Genomic DNA, 21,064 nt, shown 5'->3' on the forward strand with positions numbered 1-21,064 from the left:
TGAACAGAAATGGCCTCTACCTTTTTAGTGAGAGATTCGATCAAAGTTTTAATCTCGGGATCTGATTTAACCTCAAACATACTGGCAACCTTAACTGTGGAAGAAGAATTAGCGGAGCGGGGGATGTCATTACCCCCCAGTTATTATTACGCTTAGATTGATCCTACAAAAACTTATAAGCCTCTGAGGCTCCTTTACTAAGGAAACTACCCCCATTCATTATATCAAGAACCTCCTGATAGTGATGTAAAAGTCCTTTGAAAAAGGCATGAACAAGCGTGTCTTTCGCAAGGTTATGATGTGGACACTCGATGAGAAGATCAGTGAAACAATTCCAGGCCTCTGAAAAGGATTCATAAAGGTTCTGGCGGAAGAAATGAATCTTATATATCATTTCATCTATCTTCAAAGGTGGGTAAAACTGTTCCATGAATAATTAAACAAGTTTGGCCCATGAGTCCACAGAATTAGGCGCTTGGGCTGTTAACCAAGATACCGCCTTATCGGCTAGGGTGAAAGGAAACACCCTCAATTTAATTTGTTCTGAACCTACGGTAGGATGATGAAATGTGGTAAAAACTTGTTCAATCCTATGCATATGTTGATAAGGTTTCTCATGGTCTAACCCATGAAAAACGGGTAACAAATTAAATATATTCAGGGGGGATTTGAAAATCCCCCACTAGGTCTGCAAGAACGATGCACGACTTAGGGCTATTGTTAAGGGCCTTGTAAAAATCAGAGAGAGGAGTCTCTGTTTCGTCAACCATTGTTGCAGGTGTAGTATGTGGTATTCTAGATAGGCGTGTGCGTTAACAATTATGATAAATAACAGATGATGGTTTACTAGTACCGGACCTTAATCTCATGCAAGGCTAAGGCCAATAAGAAATAAACCACTCACAACAGTCAAACAACCTTGATATGCTAGAATTAAAAACTCCTCTTACAGAGGAGGCGAGGAGTGGAAGAAAGAATACCTGAATGCCTCCTTGCTACGTGTTTGAATAGTGTCTTGTATACGCAATCACAGTGTATTCACGAATTTGGAAACACTAAATAACTTGAACAAAGAAAGTTGGAAACTAACCTGTGAAAAATCGGGCTTCCTCAAAAAGGCTGGCGGGCGCGCTTGGAACTAGGCGTAGAAGGGCGTGGGCGTGCTCTTGCCTGAACCCAAGTCCAGTGATATGAGGGCGGGTGCACTCGGGATTAGGCTAACAAGGGCGTGGGCGCGCTCTTTCCTGAACTGATGTCCAATGTTTTGAGGGCGTGCACGCTCCCGAAATATAACACTTTAGGCACGGGCGCGCTCCAGGTAGAATTTCGAAAAAAATATTTCTGAACCAAACAAACACAGTTAGAACCAAACAAGGGTGGGCGGGTTTAATGAGGTTTTGGTTGGGACGAAAATACTAAAGAAAATGAATTTAAACAGCACTAAGATGGCAGCGACGCCATTTTATAATATGTAAAACAATAGTTTTACCTACTCTTAACTAATTATGCTATGAATAAGTAAAACTAAAGCTAAAACATTGCTATGATCAAAGATTCTACTCTCGGTTATCGTGAAATATATGGAGTAGAGAATTCGTTCTACTCCTAGTTGTTTAGACGTAAGTTTCTAATGTTTAAACGATTCTAACAAAACTAATGAGAGTAATGGTTTTAATTATACTAATATGGAGATTGAAATTATGATAACTAGATTATAGTAACGGCAATTTAATACGAAGGTGTGAATATGGAGAAGGGATTAGGGGATTTGATTCCACTTGATGTATTCCTAATATGCTAGAGTAGATTATTGCAATCCTAACCAATTAAGTTTAAGTGTTTGATCCCTAATTATTCATGGCAATCTCTGCCAACTAATAATTAGCATGTGAGGAAGTTCAACCCATTCTCATGGCGAATCAACTAACCTACTAGAGTGAAACTCTTAAGAAGCAATAATCATAACTAACACATCAAGTCTTCATCAAGCTTCATCAAACCCCTCTAATGGAGGTTTAGCTAGAAGTCATTAGACTATCATTAATATATAAATAAGAATAAGACATAATGAAGCACAATACTTAGATTTAATTAATCTAATGGAATAATGAAGAACAAACAACTACTTAAAACTAATGAAAAACTATATGAATTAAAACCTAGATTTCTAATTAATTATCTAATCTAGTATATATTGAGTTATGTCTTAGTCCTCTTTATATAAGAGAGGGCTAGGTTTATAATTTCGTGCATGGGCTTTGGAGCCATGTTTTGGGCCATAAAATCAAGCCCAAAACCTAATTACTCAAGTCCAAAAAGGGTTTTTATGTTGGAAATTACCGCAACAGCCATTTTGTCCACTTCTACTTCTCTGATTGGGTCAAAGCTAGGACCGTTAAAAAGCTCTTTCCGAGCCGGTCGTTTTGACATATAAATGGGCAAATTCTGAGGTCTAACTCCAAAGATACAGCCTGTAGAAGTTTTGTTGACTTTTATGCTCTATTTCTGCCCGCGTTGACTTTGACTTTCAACTTTTACCGGGCTTTAAAAAGGCTTTTTCTCCTTGAATCTTGGTCTTTAAGCATAAAACTTCTTAGCAACCAACCTTTGCTTCTTTATCTCGCAAAAGTGACATATTTCTTCTCATATTCAACTATAATGCCTAAAATACACAAAAACATGTAAACAGTACTAACTCTTATTTATTATACACATAATTGGTCTAAATATAATGATATTAAGGGATTAAAACTACAGTTTTGGGCTCTTATCATTAATGGTAACAAAGCTCCACCTGTATGGATACAAGTAGGAGGTGTAAGTCTCCAACACCTCATTCAAAATTGGCATGTGACACAATACCTCACATGGAAAACAGTAACTCAAGAATGTTTTTAGTCGAGTCAAAGCAAGGAAGATTCTTAACCAAGTGTTGTTATCATAAAATATAGGAGCATAATGTCAATCATCGTTAACATATGAAACTAGATTTTAATTACATCAAATCCAAGAATACAAACTTAAGCCAATTTTACCAAATATCCACAACCTACATCAAAGTCATCAATAGGAGCAGATTTTTTAAGAATACAACACTAGCCTGCCAATTTGAAGAAAGTGATCAAGCTACTCGCATTTTCAAGGAATCAATTGATAAACAATCATAAAAATGTAGAAAGTACAAAAAACATTGAACCAATTGAAAAATCAAAGAGTAAAAAAAAACCCTAGCCAGAAACAAGTACAACAAAGCTACACTAACCTGGTCATATTATATTCTTGATCATGTCTAATCTATTTGCCTGTGAGAAAGAGATCGGAAAATTGAGGATTTCCCATATTCAATGAGAACTTTTGATGCCCATACAGTAGTGGTCATTAAAGACGGTTGAGATCTAGTGCTCGAATGGAGACTAATGGTGATGTCATTGCATAATACTAGAATTAGTATAAAACTGACGAACAAAATCCGGTTGTTGTAACACTAGATAATATTGCTTAACAAAATAAGGCCCACCTTACACGCCAAAAATATTATGCAAATCAGACATCTGTTCACAGGATTACATTATTTGGCATCAATATAATGTGGGCTACAATGCAACCAGATTTTGTCACACAAGTGAAATGTGTTCTCAAGTATTGCTCTACTATATGGAGTTTTTTTTTAAGAGGTCAAGTATTGCTCTACTCTATCCAAATCGAAGGACAAGTAGGAAGAGAATACGGGACGTTCTATAATGGCACGTGGAAAAGCTAGCTTGTATCCTTTGAGCTATCATTGACAATTTTCCTTCTCAAAGAAAAGATATCCAATATGGAAACATCAGAACAATTATGAAAATAAGGTCATGAAATCACCTCCAGCACAAGATGGTTTTTCAGAATTGTCATATCTAGGGGGCTCGCTTGAGTAATAAGGATTTGAGTGAGGCAGTTGGCAACGAAAAACCTTCACACTTCAGAAACAAAACTCAGCATTAACATGACTTCCAACACTAAAACACTTTCATACTAAAAAAAAGGGGTTTTATTGGTAAAAATTGGTACTAAAAAAGGAGTTTTATTTATTAATTAGGAAAATACCATACCTGAAGAACACTAACATATGCCATTATCGATTTCCACATCCAACACTAGATATAACAATGTTGTATTTCTTCCCTCCTCCTTCACGAGATCTAAATAAAAAGGAGAACCCTAGAAGTTAGAAATAGAAATAAATATATTCATGACGATAAGATTCTAGAGAGAAAGTGAAGAAATGGAAACCTTTGTGCAAACAATATTAATTGAGAGGGGAATTGAAGTTCCGAGAAGAGAATGAGGAACCTGAAATGGCGATAAATCGGCTTTCTCAAGGGTTAAACCATGAGAGTCATGAGTGAAGATGAAGTGTAGTTTAAGAAGAAACTGATTATCTTTGTGGGCTTATGGGCTGTTTCGAATTAGTTTTTTTTTTAGTGGAGTTGTGGGTGTGATAGACCAAAACTAGTTGGGTCAAATAGATGGGTCAAACAGACTAAGGGTCGGATAATATGTAACTATTTTAGTGAAATAGTCACAAATAGTTCTCGACACATATACGCCTTCTTTAGAAAAAAAACCATTTGTGACCGTTTTAAAAACGCACGTCACCAAAAACTTTTTAAAACAGTCACAAAAACCCTTTTCTGCCATTTGTGACCGTTTCGAACAGAACAGTCACAAATAACATTTTACAACAGTCACAAAAACTATTTTTTGTACTAGTGAAATAAAAATCAAACTATTTCAGACGACATGGAGGATTGACCACCTTAAGTGCATTTTTCGCGACCAGCTTTTCTTCCACACAATTTAGAAGACGTAGCTCTTCCCTCACCACTAGAGTCTTTCGATTCTTCAATTTCCCTTCCCAGGTACTACCCCTTGTTCTTTTCCCTGGAATATCCACCCATCCTAACAACCAAAGGAAAACATTTTCATCAAACGATGTGGACCCAAAGAAGTCACACGGAGGAAAATCCAAATATTAAAGATTATTAAACAACCATGGAGGGCTGAACTAAAATTAGGCTGGTCTGGAAGTTCCATTTTCTTGTTAAGAGCCTCCAAACTATCTTTAATAACTTCAAATACAAAATAGCCCCAAGGAAACCTATCAAAGGCTACCAAATCAAGGGTATCATAAAAGACCTTAGAACATACAGCCTGTTTAGTCTATAGACGTCATTCCAACACTCTGCATCATTGATGGCATTTTTCTTTGCCATCGCCCTAGCTTCTAAAATTTCAACCAGAGAAATCGCACTTTTTTGCTTACTTCAGGGAGCAACATGAAAATACTTTTCCCTACTTCGTCAGTTTCTTCTTACATATCCTGTAGTACAAGTCATCAGGCTGATCGGTCGACAACCCTATAAAAAGTGAAACATCAAACTTCTTAAAAGTTAAGTATTCATCCTTAATTCTATAAGTCAGCTTCGAGACCCTCTTCTTCAACACTTCCAAAATCAGTCTCTCATGGGTAACAAGTTCAGACATCCTTGGTTCCTCATCTGCAGAACAAACCTGACTAGGAACTGCAAATGGATACGCATTCACCAAAAACCCAAAAGGAGACGAACTTAATTCAGCTGCTTCTTGCGATTCTAATGTATCAAAGAAATCCCTTTGCAACTTTGACAAACTGCAACGTGCCCATAATAATACAGTTTTCCCTGCGTCTTCCCCTATATTTTTATCCTCCTTTTGCTGGCCCTTCTTCTTATGGCTAATGTACTTTTGCGCCTCTTTTCTCTTCATCCTAGAAGAGAGCAAATATAAGCAACAAATAAATAATTTAGGCAATCTACCGTAAACCAGAGATTTAGTCCACCATATGTATACAGTAAAACCTCATTAGCAAACAAAAATATGACAAAATTGGTAGTAAGAAGAACAATTCATAAAAAGTATTCATAAGTAGAACTCTCACGCTAGGGCAGGGCAGAACAAAATTGGTAAAACACTATATGAAAAACTAAATCGAGATTAAACTAAAGCCCCAATCAACTGCCACTAAATTCCAAACCACACAATCTACAAACGGACCCATCTACAAAACATGTAAGGGTACATCAAACATCTCAAACAAAAATTAAACAAATTGGGTTGTGAGGAAAACAGTATTACATGTTAGTTTAGGAATTGCAAATAATACTATATTAGTGCTACACAGCGAAACCCAAAATTCAAATGGAAGTCAAGTCTTTCACACTTCGCAGCTAATGGGGTTTAATTTTGGATCAAAAAACAATTTCAGTTTAATATTAGGGTTCAATTTTCGGTTACTTGGGTTGAAAAAACAGTTGAAATCCGATTGAAATACTTGGAATTCAATTATTGAGAAAAAGGTGTGACTCCCCAAAAAAAAGGCAACTCATAAATTTTAGCATGTTCCCCCCAAAAATATATATATTCACGTGCACTGGATGCATATTCGACTAATTAGCAACAACATCATATCAAAGATTCAAGGGTCCGAAGATTCAAAGTTAAACGTTAATTTCGAGTTGCTTACGTTAAAGACCTGTTAATCTTGGAAATCCATCGAACGGCTATTAAAGAGTCGTTCTAGACCAGCTTATAAGGGAAGCTTCTCCCTTCACAATGTGAAAACTAAGGCTTCAAATACTTACAATACTTTTTCGATGGCTTCTGCTTAGATGTTCAAAGCTACCGAAGATGGTGAAGCTTCACTTACATTCAAAACTCAACTTACTCAAGATCATGTAATTCCCCCAATCAATTCTTCTGTTGGTGTGGTAATAGGGTCTAAAACCTAATTTAATTCCTATATTACCTTCTATTTACTGTTATGGCCAAACACAATATTCTTTACATTTTATTTTCAGCTCCCTTTTAATTTTCAAATAATAGTTGATTACATTCGGCTCACAGGTCACATGTCAGATCTGTGAATCAAGGAAACACACTGCACTTAATTGCAAATGCCTTAATACACATAGCCACAAACAACATTGCAATTGTTTTATGATACCACATTATGGAGTTTATGAAAATGGTGAACTGCACAAGTTTTTGATATGCTCCAACCCTCACTGCACTAGATTCCAACAACTACACGGTGATTTGGATGCTTGTTATTGTGGTGAAACAGATCACTGGATAAGTGTATGTCCTTATAAAGACACCCCCTGTCCAAGTGGTTGTCAAGGGGAGAGGGAATTTACCGAGATTTTGCCAAACTTGGCTGGAAAAGGGCTTACAATGCTTAAATGTGAACTGTGTGGGTAGACTGAGATAGTTAGGCCGCTGGTGGAGAAGCTTAAGAACTTGTGTGTCACTGTTAATGTAAAAGTTGAGTGATAGAAAAGGTTTTCAAATAACAGTTTATTATGGATTCCGGTTTCTTATGTATGTTCTTCAAATCGGATCATACGACAATGTAGTATGGTTATATTGCAATTAAACAAGAACATAATCAATTTCTTTGTTTTTAGCAGTCCTAATCAAATAGCCTAATCAATGAAGTACGTTTTTTATGCTGTTGACCCAATCAATTTCTGGTCAAATAAATATTTATTGGAAGATCTATATACTTATTCTCCCATACTTATTCTCTGTCTTTTTGGGAAGTGGGGAACGCAGGTCCCCATAATAAAACACACTCCCCAATACCATTTGATCACCACACCTTTAGTTAATAATAGGGTTAATAATAAATCCACCACAAATTTAGGTACGACAAAAGTTCCTAAGAAGCACTATACTACCCGCAATGTAGTAATCCAATACGAGAATGAACGGATGAAGTACATAGTGAATAAAAGCGATCATGGTGTAAATACTACCCACTGTAACCTATACATCTCCCTATAGAATCTTCTATTGCATTCCAAAAAATTCTTCTGTTACTTCCCAAAACATGATACTAATTACACCAAACCTAAACAACATTACAAACGGCAAAATAAGACAACTACAACATCACATAGGAAAAGTTTTGTCCGTTGCAGGAACGTTGAAAGGACGTACAGTGGCACCCTTGTCATCAACAAAATTCTTGCAAGTACTTTTGTTGTGCCCTTTCTCTCCGCACAAGGTGTAATGTCTTTCTTGCTTTGACCCCTTCTGTGATGGCCAAAACTTCATCCTCACAATCGGGGGATGACCTACTTGACGTTTGCCTTCAGGTGGTAAAATGCGCTCATCGTCACATTCAATGTCCCATTGCTCCCTACTAGGAATTCCTTTCCACACCTTAGCGTATGTCCCCTTCCACATGTATGTTGTGAAGTACTGATCAACAAAAGTGTGATATGTCCCACCTCTCCCGCTATGGTGATTGACACTGATGGCTTTGCATGCATGCGCACACAGGATACCCATCTGTTGGAACCACCCACAAGAACACTCCCTTTTCACAAGATCAACAACAAACTTTCTGCCTTTGGTGGATAAAATGTCAAATGTGTTGTCCGAATACCGATTTACTAAAAAAGTCATTGACCAACTAATGTTATCACGCAAAAGAGAAGTAGCAAGTGGTGTTAATCTTTCAAATTTCAAGGACCATGCATTTGCAATAGTACGGAATTTGCAAAAATGAACTCCCAAATTCGTTCTTATTTCATTAACAAGAACAATCACAAGACATGAACAATCATCCACAATCATTGCATTCCAACTTTCAACGTGGTTTGTATATATAATGCCATACCGCTTTACTTCACTAGCACAAGAAGCCCACTTTTCTAGAGGTATCTTACTTAGCATATCAAATGCAGGTTTGCACACGGACATCAGTTCCGTCATCACCACATGGTGATGCCACTTTACCACTATTGTTGCAGCTGCTTTTATCTTCTTCGAAACATAATATGTGCATTTTGCAAGGTTCTTACAAATGTGGTTCATGCAGTACACATATTTTGCTTTTGGAAACACCAACGGAATTTTACACTGGAGACTTTGGTGCCTATCCGAGATGATGACAAAGGGAATGTCGAACCCAACAACACTCCTACCCAAGCATCCCAAAAACCATTCCCAAGTCTCATTGTTCTCTGCACTAACTAGGGCAAAGGCAATCGGGAAAACATGCTCATCACCACCAATGTAGATGGCTGAAAGAAGGTAGCTTGATGGATGCCTTTCAAATGGGTTCCATCAACTTCTATGTGTGGCCGACAAGTATTTCTATAGCTCCTAATGGTAATCCCGTATGTCCAGAAAAAACACTTGAATCGATCCGTAATTGCCAGTTGATGAATCTCTGTGTAACAGCCAGGATCAACTTTCTTCAACTCTTTACAATAAGTGTTAAGTAGCTGATAAGATTGACCAAAACTACCATCGATCTGTACACATAAACAATTATTATGTAGTCAACGGTAACAGAAACATTATTTTGAAATTGATTGTGGAAAACGAAAAGCACAATGTTTAATCTTAACTCATACCTCCTGTAGAGCCCTCTTTTTTGCCCTCCACATTATTTTGTAACTCAACTCAACATGCTTAGAATTCTTAACCACCTGAATAAGGTGGTTCACCTTCAGAGTCCTGTCATCCCTAAGAATATCAATTACAACCTCCGCAACAAAACCACTCGAAGCCTCCCGATTGAATTCCCTAACACACCTACCACATTTGTGGACTTTGAGAACACTCCTCACAGTCCAATCATATGAACCTTTATTAATGCTGCAGTACACATGAAAAGGACAAATTTCTCTGAACTTGTATCAAACCCTTTACATCCGTATTGGACCCTCTGCCAGTCTTTATTGGCCTTCAAAAGTTCGAAATTAGAAATTATTGCGTAATTCTTCATGTGGAAAACAAACAAATTGCGATGGGGAAGCACCATACCCACAGTTAGCAGTGCGTAGTCATAGGGTTTAAATTCCGTGTTAGGTGCATGTTGGCAGTGATCGCTGTGCTTTGAGTCTTTATCAAATCTTTCCACCCCATCCCCTTTCCGATGCCTCTTCGTTCCCCTCCCCACTTTGGATATTCTACCAATACTCCCCGCACCAATACTTTGATCTCCAACCTCCCTTACGTTCACAACTTCAGCTATCCTCCCAATACTTTGTTCTAGAATCTGCATTACATTGCTAACTTCTGCTATCCTCCCAATACTCTGTTCTAGAACCTGCCTTATATTGCCAACTTCTGCTATCTTTCCAATAATACTTTCTTCTCCAACCTCACTTACATTCTCAACTTCTGCTATGGCACAACTCCCTGCACCTATCATTGTTTTCCCACCTGAGTTACACTGCCAACTTCTGCCTTTCCACTGACTGTTAATTCCAGACACCCACCTATTTCTCCTTTATCTTATGTTTCTAAGTTATGACCACTATAAACAAAAGATGATCCTTCAAACGTAGTGGATGTCCCAGGCATGCAAAATGAACTCGAAACAAAGTTTCCGGGTATTGCAACAACAGTTGAATTGCTCCCAATTGTAGGAACCGTTATTCAGAATGCAAAATTTCTACAAACCGCGAGAACCCACGCGTAGCGGAATTAATGGGTTCTCACAATTCGGATAGGGAACATACCTTTTAGATCCGGTTTTGATAACTCTGAGAATCCAAGCTTTATGAATCCGAATCAACAATCAACCCCTTGATCATCTATTGTATTCCTTTAGAATAGATTGGACGTTGTGTGGACAACGATCTACCAATCCCCTTCTTTCTCACAAAGCTAGATCCAATTTTGGATCTATCTTTCCTTGCCTCTTTTTCTAAACCAGGTGAATAGTGAATAGGTTAATTTCGGCCAGAGAGAAGAAGTATTCTATTTATAGGCTACAACAGGGACCATGAGGAGAAATTAGGGTTGGGCCTCCTGATGAGCTTGGGCTTCCCATGTTAAGCTCGAACACCGCCCAAGTCCCGCCAACAAATGGCTTATTCCACTAAAGGCCATTGTTGCACTACCGCCTAATCCCAAATTACGTTGTCGGCATTTATGGGCTCCATATTATATGCTCGTTGATCTCCCTGTGTTTAAGATATCGAATGTCCGTTGATTAAGTCAAGTTACTGACAACTACATTAATCAACTTCTTATGTCCTTGAGTAGTACCACTAAACCTCATTGTCATGTCGGAATAAATCCACCTGCAGGGTTTACATGACAATCTTTTTGAGCTCCTCAAGGGGACATCATCAACCCGATTTCTTGCGGGACACGGATTCCTTCTATAATCAACAGCACACCTTACATACAATGTCATTACCCAATCCATCGAGTTTGTTGATTCACAAATAAATCTCACTCAATGATGATTTAAAGCAATGTACAATGTATGTAAGTGCCCGTTATTATATCCGGATTAGGAGGACAAGCATCCATAATAATAGAGACGTTTGTTCTCTTATACAGTCAATATAAAGAGAAACAACCTCACTTGGTCATGTTCAATACACACAAAGTGTACTAGTGTAATCCTATAGTCAAGATAGACTAATACCATATTATACTACAATCGTACTAATGGTTTGTCCAAATCCATCTAGTTTTTGAACAATTACTTATACTTTATAAGGTACTGATGATATGATCTTCTGTGTGTTCACACCATATCATCTACAACATAAAGTATTAGACACATGCATATAACTAATAACATATATAATATGCATAACATTTGCCCATATGATTCTCATTCAAAATATAAAGAATTAGAGTTAATACAAAAGTAATGCTTTTAGTATATAACTCTATCACCAATTACAGTACCACCGATAACGATGTCAGTCTTATTTGCCTCATGTATTCCATCACCATCAATCCTGGCCTTAGTACAGTCCACATCAAATCTATCACTCCAGGTTCCATCCACATTTGTACCATTTTTGGAATCACTACCACCGCAAATTCTAAACAAGGGATCTATGTATTCACGTATGTTATCACTGTCGTGCGCCTCGTCCCAATTAGTATCCTTCCAATTGTTCACCCTATTTGTGTAATCCCAAGGCTCATTCCGGCCCTTGGTACAATCACCATTACCATCGGTTTGGTCCTCAGTGCAATCACCACCACTTCCCTCCACACTTGTATCTTTTAAGGAAACACTACTACTATCGGTCTTGTCCTCAATGCAATCACCACCAGTTCCCTCCATACTTGTATCTTCTTCGCTAACATTCTCAATCATCGACTCCCTATTCTAAATTTTACTATTGTCGCAAATAACCTGATCATGTAACTCCTGTGAATATCCTTCCACAGCCACTTCAGTCACCCAGTCCCCTCCATCCTCCCTAAACATAACTCTGCTATATTCCATTAGTATCATCAATTCTCCAAAACTCGGTTTACACAATTCACTTCTCCTAACTTGTACTTCATCTTTCTCAGGTATATACACATCATCATCCCCTTCCCCCTAACTATGAATTTCCATAGGAACAATTTCACTTCCCAACCCAGTAACAATTACTTTCTCAGTCGATATTTTAGGAATAACAAGACTGAAGATACTGGGTTTTGCCTCCACGTCAGCTGTCCTAAATTCTAATTCATGTTTCCCAGGTATATACACATCATCCTCCACTTCCGCCTCACTGTGAATTTCCATGGGAACAGTTTGAGTTCCCATCCCAGTAACTACTACTTTCTCAATACCTATGTTGGGAATAACAAGACTGAAGATACTCGATTTTGCCTCAACCCAGATGGTGCCTGGGCTACAACCAACCACTTCTACATCAGTAGTATCAGGCATAAGCTCGATATCACCATTGGTGGTGTAATGCACATCTGAAGCTTCTTTAGTACCTTTATGAATAGTTATTTGGCTCAACACATACTAATATATTAGTTAAACAATAACAGGTATGCCACAATGTGAACATACCAGTGCCTACATCCTCATCATCTTTAGCCACATAATAAAGTTCACCCATTTCGGTTTCAGGGACCACAGAGGGAAATAAATTGTCCCCTCCCATAAAATCTGATCCTTCATTACTACCTAAAAAACACACATTGTACGGTTATTTCTGCCCACTACAAAACTATGTTCTTAATACAATATGGCACAACCAAACTTACCGACAATAAATGATTAGTCCACATCACGTTCAAGTACCAAAAATAGATCGCATTCGTCGGTTATGTTTTCTACTCCGGATGGTACAGGGTTAGCTGCAACATAATAATTCGTTACATAAAAACAACAAAAACCTCAAATTATCTTTGCACACATAGCTTCTTCCAAAATTTACTTCTGAATCATTGCGACAATGTGTTTGTATCCACCTTTCCTTCTTTACAGGTTAATTTACAAGACAAATTGACAATGTATAGAAGCATTGTGATGAAGTAATTTCAATTTGATCAGGCTGCCTAATCGACAATGTACGAACAAATGCTGACAAAGTAATTGCAATTTGATATGGCTGATAAATCGACTGTCTAAAACTCAATTTGAAGCAATATATATAGATCAACTGTGTTCATATTCACGATGAACATATCAATTTACGTCCCATCAATTTATCATATCAAAAATTCTTAAAGATTTTCAACTACTTACCACCATCACCTACATCATCCAACAGCTCAACACAGGATGCACCAACGTCTCCTTTACTCCCACTCAATGGTCCAATACTAACTGCAAAAACAAATTCAAATTGGTTTCACTAATTGCCTAATTTTCATTTTATTTATTCAATAAAAACATCCCTACTAACATTCTCAAAAACATTACCTTGCAAAGGGCTAAAAAAGTGCACAAATTTCTTTGAATAAACAACTTACCACCAGGGGTGTCGTTCCCAATATCTACTCTGTCTTCTTCAATAAACTCCCCTACAACCACTTCGGTGGGTTTGTCAATATCTGCCAAAACACTTTTTAAATTAATTCACTGCAAATAAAGACAAACTAAAACGGAATAAGGGGCGAGGGGTGAGCTCAGTACCATCTCTCATTTTATTCATGTACGCAGGGGAAGCAGATGAATGTACAACATCATCATCCTCATCCATCAAATCACTTCTTTCTATTCTAGAAATCAAAATATGTAAATCTCCCATCTTTTTACACCTCATCGACTCAATCATTTCCTTGTAGTCATCCACATCTTCAATAGTGCACGGATGGCCATAAACCAAAAAACAAAACTTCAGTGGTTTAATTTTGCTTATTTTCTCAAAAAGTATAATGAAATCGTCCAATGGACAGTTCACAGAACAACTTCGAAGCTTCGTTACCCCACCGGAGTACCTACCACCACCACCAATATCATCTGCTTCGAATTTTCCATCATAACTGCATAAGAATTGAAAACTTTCCTTCGTCGCCATTTCCACCTATCCTATGAAAAAAATTCCGTTTCAACTAATAGGATAAAGAACCTCGACCTGAGACATAAAAGGAAATGAAATAATGAAATAACGTTGAAATAAAGACTTCGTATTAATCTCTACATTAATCGCCAACAAAACCAAATGTGAACGAATGTGGACTACAACAAAACCAAATAGTCAAACTTTGACCTATAGTTAAAGAAACTTTTAGGCGACAAATTAAATGCATGGATAAATAGCTAAAAATTAAATGCAATAACAGCTTTGTATAACCTACCCCCGGAAGATTTTCACCAAATTGAAGAAGAAACTTCCCTTCTTTTTATGAGCGGGTTAGTTAGACTTACACCACCACCCCCCCATTAATAGTTGCAATTAGTGTTACCCCCATTTTTCAAAAATATTAGTGATACCCCCAATTGCAAGATCCAACGGCTCTGAGATGAATTTTTTTTTTTTCGGATGAAGAAATCGACCGTTGGATCTTACAAATGGGGGTATCACTAATATTTTTGAAAATGGGGGGGTAACACTAATTGGCAACTACTAATGGGGGGGTAAGTCTATTATTTTTCCTCTGAGGAGTAGTGTGTGGTCAGAGAGTACAATTTTTGGAAAACGTGTATTTAATTTTTTTCAATATTTTTCAATTGTTTGTTTCCATTTAGGAGAGAGAAAGAGAAACTTTACATGCATTAAATGCATGGAAATGATGCAACTAGTGAAGGGTATGTTTTGTAAATAAAGTGTTTTCTGAGGTTACTTATTTAAGGGGTATTATTTGTAAATTTGAAAACCGCTTGGTCAACGATGTCCAGTATTTGAGTAAATGGTCAACTGGTGGTTATGGCAATAATAAATAATCAACATCCAGTTATTTAAAAGACCCTTTTGTTTTTCACTATTTTGAAAATTATGTGAATCGCTAACATGGTTAAGAGGTAAATAAATTAAACTTAAATTAAAATTAATATCCGATTAATCCTATTAATCGCTATAAGCTCTTGGAGCGATTTGGTGCTATTAATGTCTAAACTGCATAACTACAAACTGCAATAATTGTAATTCCCTCGCCCTATTTATAACTTTTTGTATGTAATACTAATTTAATTTTAAGTGACTAGTGGTAGGAGTGTAAAATAGACAGAAAATGTGTGGAAATGAATTAATGTCCTGGTCCGCACTTCACATTGTTAATTAACCGACGTTAGGGGTATCTTGGGACAAATGGCCCAAAGTTACAAATGACTACCCATCATAAAAAACAGTGAGGGTAACGCCTCTCCTTCTTCCCCAATAACCTTTCTAGCTTTCTCCTGCACATGCTCTCTTCTCTTTTCCGTCTCATAGGGCTGGTCATCGAGTCGAGCTGCTCGCGAGTAACTCAAGCTCGGCTCGACTCAAACTCGTCCGCGCAAAAATATGAGTCAAGCTTGAGCTTAATTTAAAGCTCGTTCTAGATGGCGAGAGTAGCTCGTGAGCTACTTAAGTCGAGCTCGAGCTTGAATAGCCCGTGAGTTACTCATTTTATAAGCACATACCCATACCCATACCCATACCCATACCCATACCCATACCCATATACCCAATTTATATCACATAAGTAGTCCACAACCCATAAAGTTATGACCCATTGACCCGTATGTACTCACTTGCCTAACGCCCCAACATACTTAAAAGAATATAATCGATCAATAATAGCATACACAGGTCTGTCACCATCAACTTCCTTCACGGTTTTAGGTATAGCAAATTAGAAATCGCTTTCTATTATCTTGTTTCTAGGTTATTTGCTTCACCACCTCCACGGCTCCACCAACAAGAGTCCAAGACCAAGGTCTTATGAAGCTGAGATGGAACCTTTAGCACCACTTGTACAACTTAGGGAAGTTACTGAAGAAGAGTTGAATGTTTATGATGGATCCAATTCTAAAAAAACTTTGCTTATGGCTATTAAAGGACAGATATATTATGATTCTGGGTTTTTTTAAGTCAATTTCAAGTGTTGGGTATATGTTAATTTTCATTTTTATGCAATTTTAATAGATTAGATTATGTTGTGTTTGTCTTTTTGATTATATAGAGATGTTTAATCAAAAAATTTGTTAGAATTCAATCGAGCATAACTGAGCTTGAGCGTTTGCTCGAACTCGAGCTCGTAGTGAAAAATGAGTCGAGCTCTAGCTGTTAGCACAACCGAATGAGTCAAGCTTGAGCCCCATATTAAGCTTGAAGAGTTCGAGCTTGAGCTCAAGCATGCTTGCTAAAGGTGCGAGTCGAGTTTGAGCATGGCAATACTCGACTCGGGTAGCTTGATGACCAGCCCTACCGCCTCAAACTAACCGCCTCTACTTCTCTTTCTTTCAATTGAAACCCTCCACTCACATTCTTTTTCTCTAACCCCAATCAATTAATCAAGTGAGCAGAGCGAACGTTCTGGGCCAGGGGGGGGGGGGTATGTGGCCCAAAATGTAGTTTGGTTGGTTTATGTCTAACTATCCCCATTTTTCTCCACTTTTTCTTCTCTTTGTCAGTACCTCCCCCTCTCCCTCTCCACTCTCCACACCCTTTCAATCTCCATCTCTACAAAAAAAAAACAAAAACAAAAACTTGCAAAAACAAACCTTCATGTCCAATTCTCCATCTGCAACCCTTCATCTCAATAACTCCTCTCTTTCTTAAAAGTAGTGGTGGGAAGAAATATTTGGGGTTACGGTTTAAGGACTTTAGATTTTATGCCAGGTTTTTTTATTGTTGGGTTGTTGTTGAATCAGGTCAAAATGGTTCATGTTCTCAACACGGTTTCGTCGACTTCTTATTGATGATAGTAAAGCTACTTTTTGGGTATTTTTTATTATTATTTAAGCATTTGTTTATTTTCAGTAATTAATTGTTGAATAGGTGTATTTGGGGATTTTAGAGTTATTGGAAATTTGAATGTGTTAATGTTAGATGGATTTATGATTTGCTAAAATAAGAAATAGGAATTGTCTATAAATGAACTAGGCTAGGTAATATTGGAGAAATGCAGTGGAAGCTACTACTTGAGTGATATAGCACTACACAACATAACAATTGCTTGGAATTTGGTGTTGGAATAGTATAAGATTATGACCAAGTTATATTGTTACCTTTTCCTTTGTATTGTTATTTTTTTTTTTTTTTTTTTTTTTTTTTTGGTGATTTAGAGGTGTTTCAAGTGATTGAGAAGTGTTTATTTTATTGAATTATTTTTAAGCAGAAGAAATGATTCTATTATTGTGGTTATCAAATTTCATTTTTAGTCAAATTTATGTGGTAATGAAAAACATGAGAAGTAATTGAAATTATGAAAAGTGTTTTCATTGTTTGCTTGCATTCTATTATTGTTTGGTTCATCTCTTTCCAACAATTTGGGGATTATGTAGAATGTGTTAATAATTGCATAATAAACTTATACCTAGGTTGTTCTGAACTTGTATTCTATTTGCTACAATTATATTGTTTGTCACTTTGATGTTCTATTTATAAATTGCATGTTCTAGGTTTATGTTAATTTTTTAGTTGACAGTAGCATATTTCTTTCTAGGGAATTGGTTCTTAGAGTGTGTTTAGGGGTTGTTCCTGTTAAGGATCAATCTTAAAGCTTCACTCTTATTTGCAATATTAATAACCAATTTTTTTAGTACAACTTGAATTAAGAAAACAATTGTGAGGGGGTATAAGATCGAATAACCATGGTGTAGCAGTTTACTTTGATTCTTGATAAATCAATGTGTTATAGTTATTTGTCGGTTAATTGACTACCCCTTTTATCTTTGCTTTCGGTATGCAACTTGTCGAATTGAACGTTTAAACAAATCGATGAGTTAGATTGGAATTGATGGATAGGTAATAGAGTTATTGCTTATGGATATTGAGGGGAGTTTGTCATAGCATCCAATCCAATGGTTGAACCATAGTTCAACGAGTAACTTTGTTGAATAACCATCTATATAACAAAGAAGAGAGGAGTGGGACAACAAATTGCACCTCATAAGGTGATATTTGGTCATGCCACCCCCTCACCATAGCCACTAGATTGTTTTCTTGAGGTGAGTTAACAAGCTTTTTGGGGTGAGTTTAAAAAAATTTCTCACCTCACCCACCCCACACAAAAAAAGTGTGGACTATTTTTGGGCTAAACTTTTATGGGCTGTTGGGCTCTGGAAACAGTGAGTAGGGGGCGTGGATGCGCCGAAGGCGCGCGTATCTGTGTCGTACCGATGGGGGGGCGAATGTGCATCAGGGGCGCCAAAGGCGCGTGTATCTGTGTCATACTCTGGAAACATGAGTAGGGGGCGGATGTGCATCGGGGGCGCCGAAGTCGAAAGCGCACGTATATGTGCCGTACCGGGGGCAGATATGCGTCGAGGGCACCAAAGGCATGCGTATCTGGGTCGTACAAGGGACGGATGCACGTTAGGGGCGCCGAAGGCGTGCATATCTGTGCCATACCGGGGGTGGATGTGCGTTGGGGGATCTGAAGACGCGCCTATTTGTGCCGTACGGGGGGCTGATGCGATTCGGGGGCGCCGAAGGCGCATATCTGTGCCATATCGGGGGGCAGATGTGTGTTAGGGGCGTCGAAGGCGCGTGTATCTGTGCCATACAAGAGGCGGATTCGCATCGGGCTAAAAGGTGCATATGTATGTGCCGTCTTGAAGGCGGATCGCTTGGCGTCGGATTTGAAGGAGCGATATAATGCGATGCGGCATGGCAAATACTAGTCTATATAACAAAGAAGGGAAGGGTGGGGCCCATAGGGCCTCCAATCCTAGGGTCCAAACACCTTCTCAGATTTTCACCCTGCTTATGACATGGCGGAATCTAAGGGTATTTGGTGGTATGTTTCTTTAGTTAACGCAGACTGGCCCATAGTATTGTGCTTTTCTCCAAACGCCTCTTTTCTTTTTTCCAAACAAACCAACTATCAGTCTCATCCCTACCGCCCTCATCACTCCAAATTCTTTTTTTTTGTGGAACACTCCAAATTTCTATTCCTCATCCATCTAAAGAATTGTCGTTTCTTTTGAATTGATGTTTACTTTACTCTGATTTTCTAGAACCCATTTAACCCATTTAAATTTGTTTTGGAAAGGTAAGAATTAAATTGAAAGATAATGTTTTTTTTAGTTGGCGTCGGTTCATGTAACCAAATGGTTAATGCACTGTTTGGTGAAAACTAATATTTGATTTGGTGGTTCAAGTGTTTGATTGTTGTGATGTCTCTTCCAATGGCAGTTGTAACTGTTTCTCTCCCAGTCCAAGCAAAGAATGCTAATAATATTTGCGTGTGCGCCTTGACTGAGATTCAAACCAAAGACGATAATCTTCATAGACAAGGATATTCAGCACTGCGCTCAACAAGGAAACAAGACCAGAAAAAATTCAGCTACTATATATAAAAAAGAAAATGCTTCCTAGCAAAAATTCAGCTACTATATATAAAAAAGAAAATGCTTCCTAGCAAATAGTATCCACTGTACTAAGATATTACCTTAGATACAGCAGCATAATGTAAAGTGTTAGTTCCTTTGGATTTTTTTCTATTATTTTGTATTTTTTAAACTTGGAGTACTTTAATACATGCATTTGTTAAAGTTCGTTTGGTTTTTATTAATGGGGAAAGATTTGGAGTTATGTAGTTTGAGTAGGAGAGTAGGGTTTCTATTGTTTTAGGGTGAAATGGACTTGTAGAGTGTTTGATCAAATGGGGTTGTTGCCATATTATTTTAAAAGTTTGTTGGGTTCATGATTTTGGCGGATGAAAAGTAACATGAAATATCAAAAGCAATATTTTGGTAGTTGCATGGTTTATTTGCTTTTGGCGTATACTGCTTTGTGCAGCGAACACAAGGTATTCTTTATTAAAAGGTGAAAAAATAGTTCCCTCTGTGTTCACTGGGCAGTTGCATAGTTTATTTGCTTTGGTTTTTATAAGTCCCCATTTTAGGAAGACAAAGACGATAGTAAATGTGGGAGTTTATAACCTAAGAATCTAAAATAGCTTGTACTTTTTTTAACTTGGTTAGGCATAAATTATGGTGCTATTGCCCACTATATTGTCCCAAAGTAGAAGTTAGTTGTTCTGAAAAGTATAGCTAGTTCTTTCATTTTTCAAGGTTAAGATTATCAGTCGTCTGAGAGTGGAAACAGTCAGGCTCCTATAACATTAGAAACACACTGCCTCCACGTTAATAACATGTTGTTATTCCACTCACAGGTTGTAAAAACAGTTTATTGTTGAATTCAGTTAACCATATAGAATTTATGGAAGTAACTATTGTGTAAACTATATATATAGAATTTATGAGAGTCAATCCAGCCAAATTTGTTCCTAACATTACAACATCAGTGATAAAAACACATCATTGATTAAAACTATAGCATCCCAATCACCCAAACCTTGACTTCTGATTGACACTCCTCAACCAGACACAATCCAAAGTGTTAGTTCCTCTTCCAAATGGCACCGTACCTATTGGATAAGTTAGTTCACACCTATACATTCACAAATATACGTTCACACCTTTCTCTCTACCGATGGACCCTTTTTCTCTTTTATATAGATTTAAAGTTTCTAAACCCTTATTCCTTATATTACAGTTGTGAATTTTCATTAATATAAAAAATTTCTATATTAAGGCAACATGTATTTGTAGTTTCTATAGTAAATAACATAAGAATGTTCTATGTTGAGGGCTTTAGGC

The 21,064-nt window shown here is 37.4% G+C and overlaps 1 protein-coding gene, 1 non-coding gene and 1 pseudogene across 2 annotated transcripts; 1 reads left to right on the forward strand and 2 right to left on the reverse strand.

Annotated features, from left to right (window-relative positions):
* Positions 1 to 290: 290 nt before the first annotated feature.
* On the forward strand, positions 291 to 397 carry LOC147525670 (small nucleolar RNA R71). Its single transcript, XR_015206257.1, has one exon. It is a non-coding gene; the product is annotated as a small nucleolar RNA R71 (small nucleolar RNA).
* Positions 398 to 7,974: 7,577 nt separating this feature from the next.
* Positions 7,975 to 10,252, reverse strand: LOC147525671 (uncharacterized). Its single transcript, XM_086580286.1, has 4 exons — positions 9,837 to 10,252; positions 9,450 to 9,693; positions 9,227 to 9,347; positions 7,975 to 9,113 (listed from the first exon to the last, which is right to left on the reverse strand). The coding sequence occupies exons 1-4, from the start codon at positions 10,250 to 10,252 to the stop codon at positions 7,975 to 7,977; spliced, it is 1,920 nt and encodes a 639-aa protein (XP_086436412.1).
* Positions 10,253 to 20,176: 9,924 nt separating this feature from the next.
* Positions 20,177 to 20,265, reverse strand: LOC147525672 (U5 spliceosomal RNA; annotated as a pseudogene).
* Positions 20,266 to 21,064: the final 799 nt, after the last annotated feature.

The sequence above is a fragment of the Coptis chinensis genome, chromosome 1 (genome assembly GCF_015680905.1).
Source record: "Coptis chinensis isolate HL-2020 chromosome 1, ASM1568090v1, whole genome shotgun sequence".
NCBI classification, from domain to species: domain Eukaryota; kingdom Viridiplantae; phylum Streptophyta; class Magnoliopsida; order Ranunculales; family Ranunculaceae; genus Coptis; species Coptis chinensis.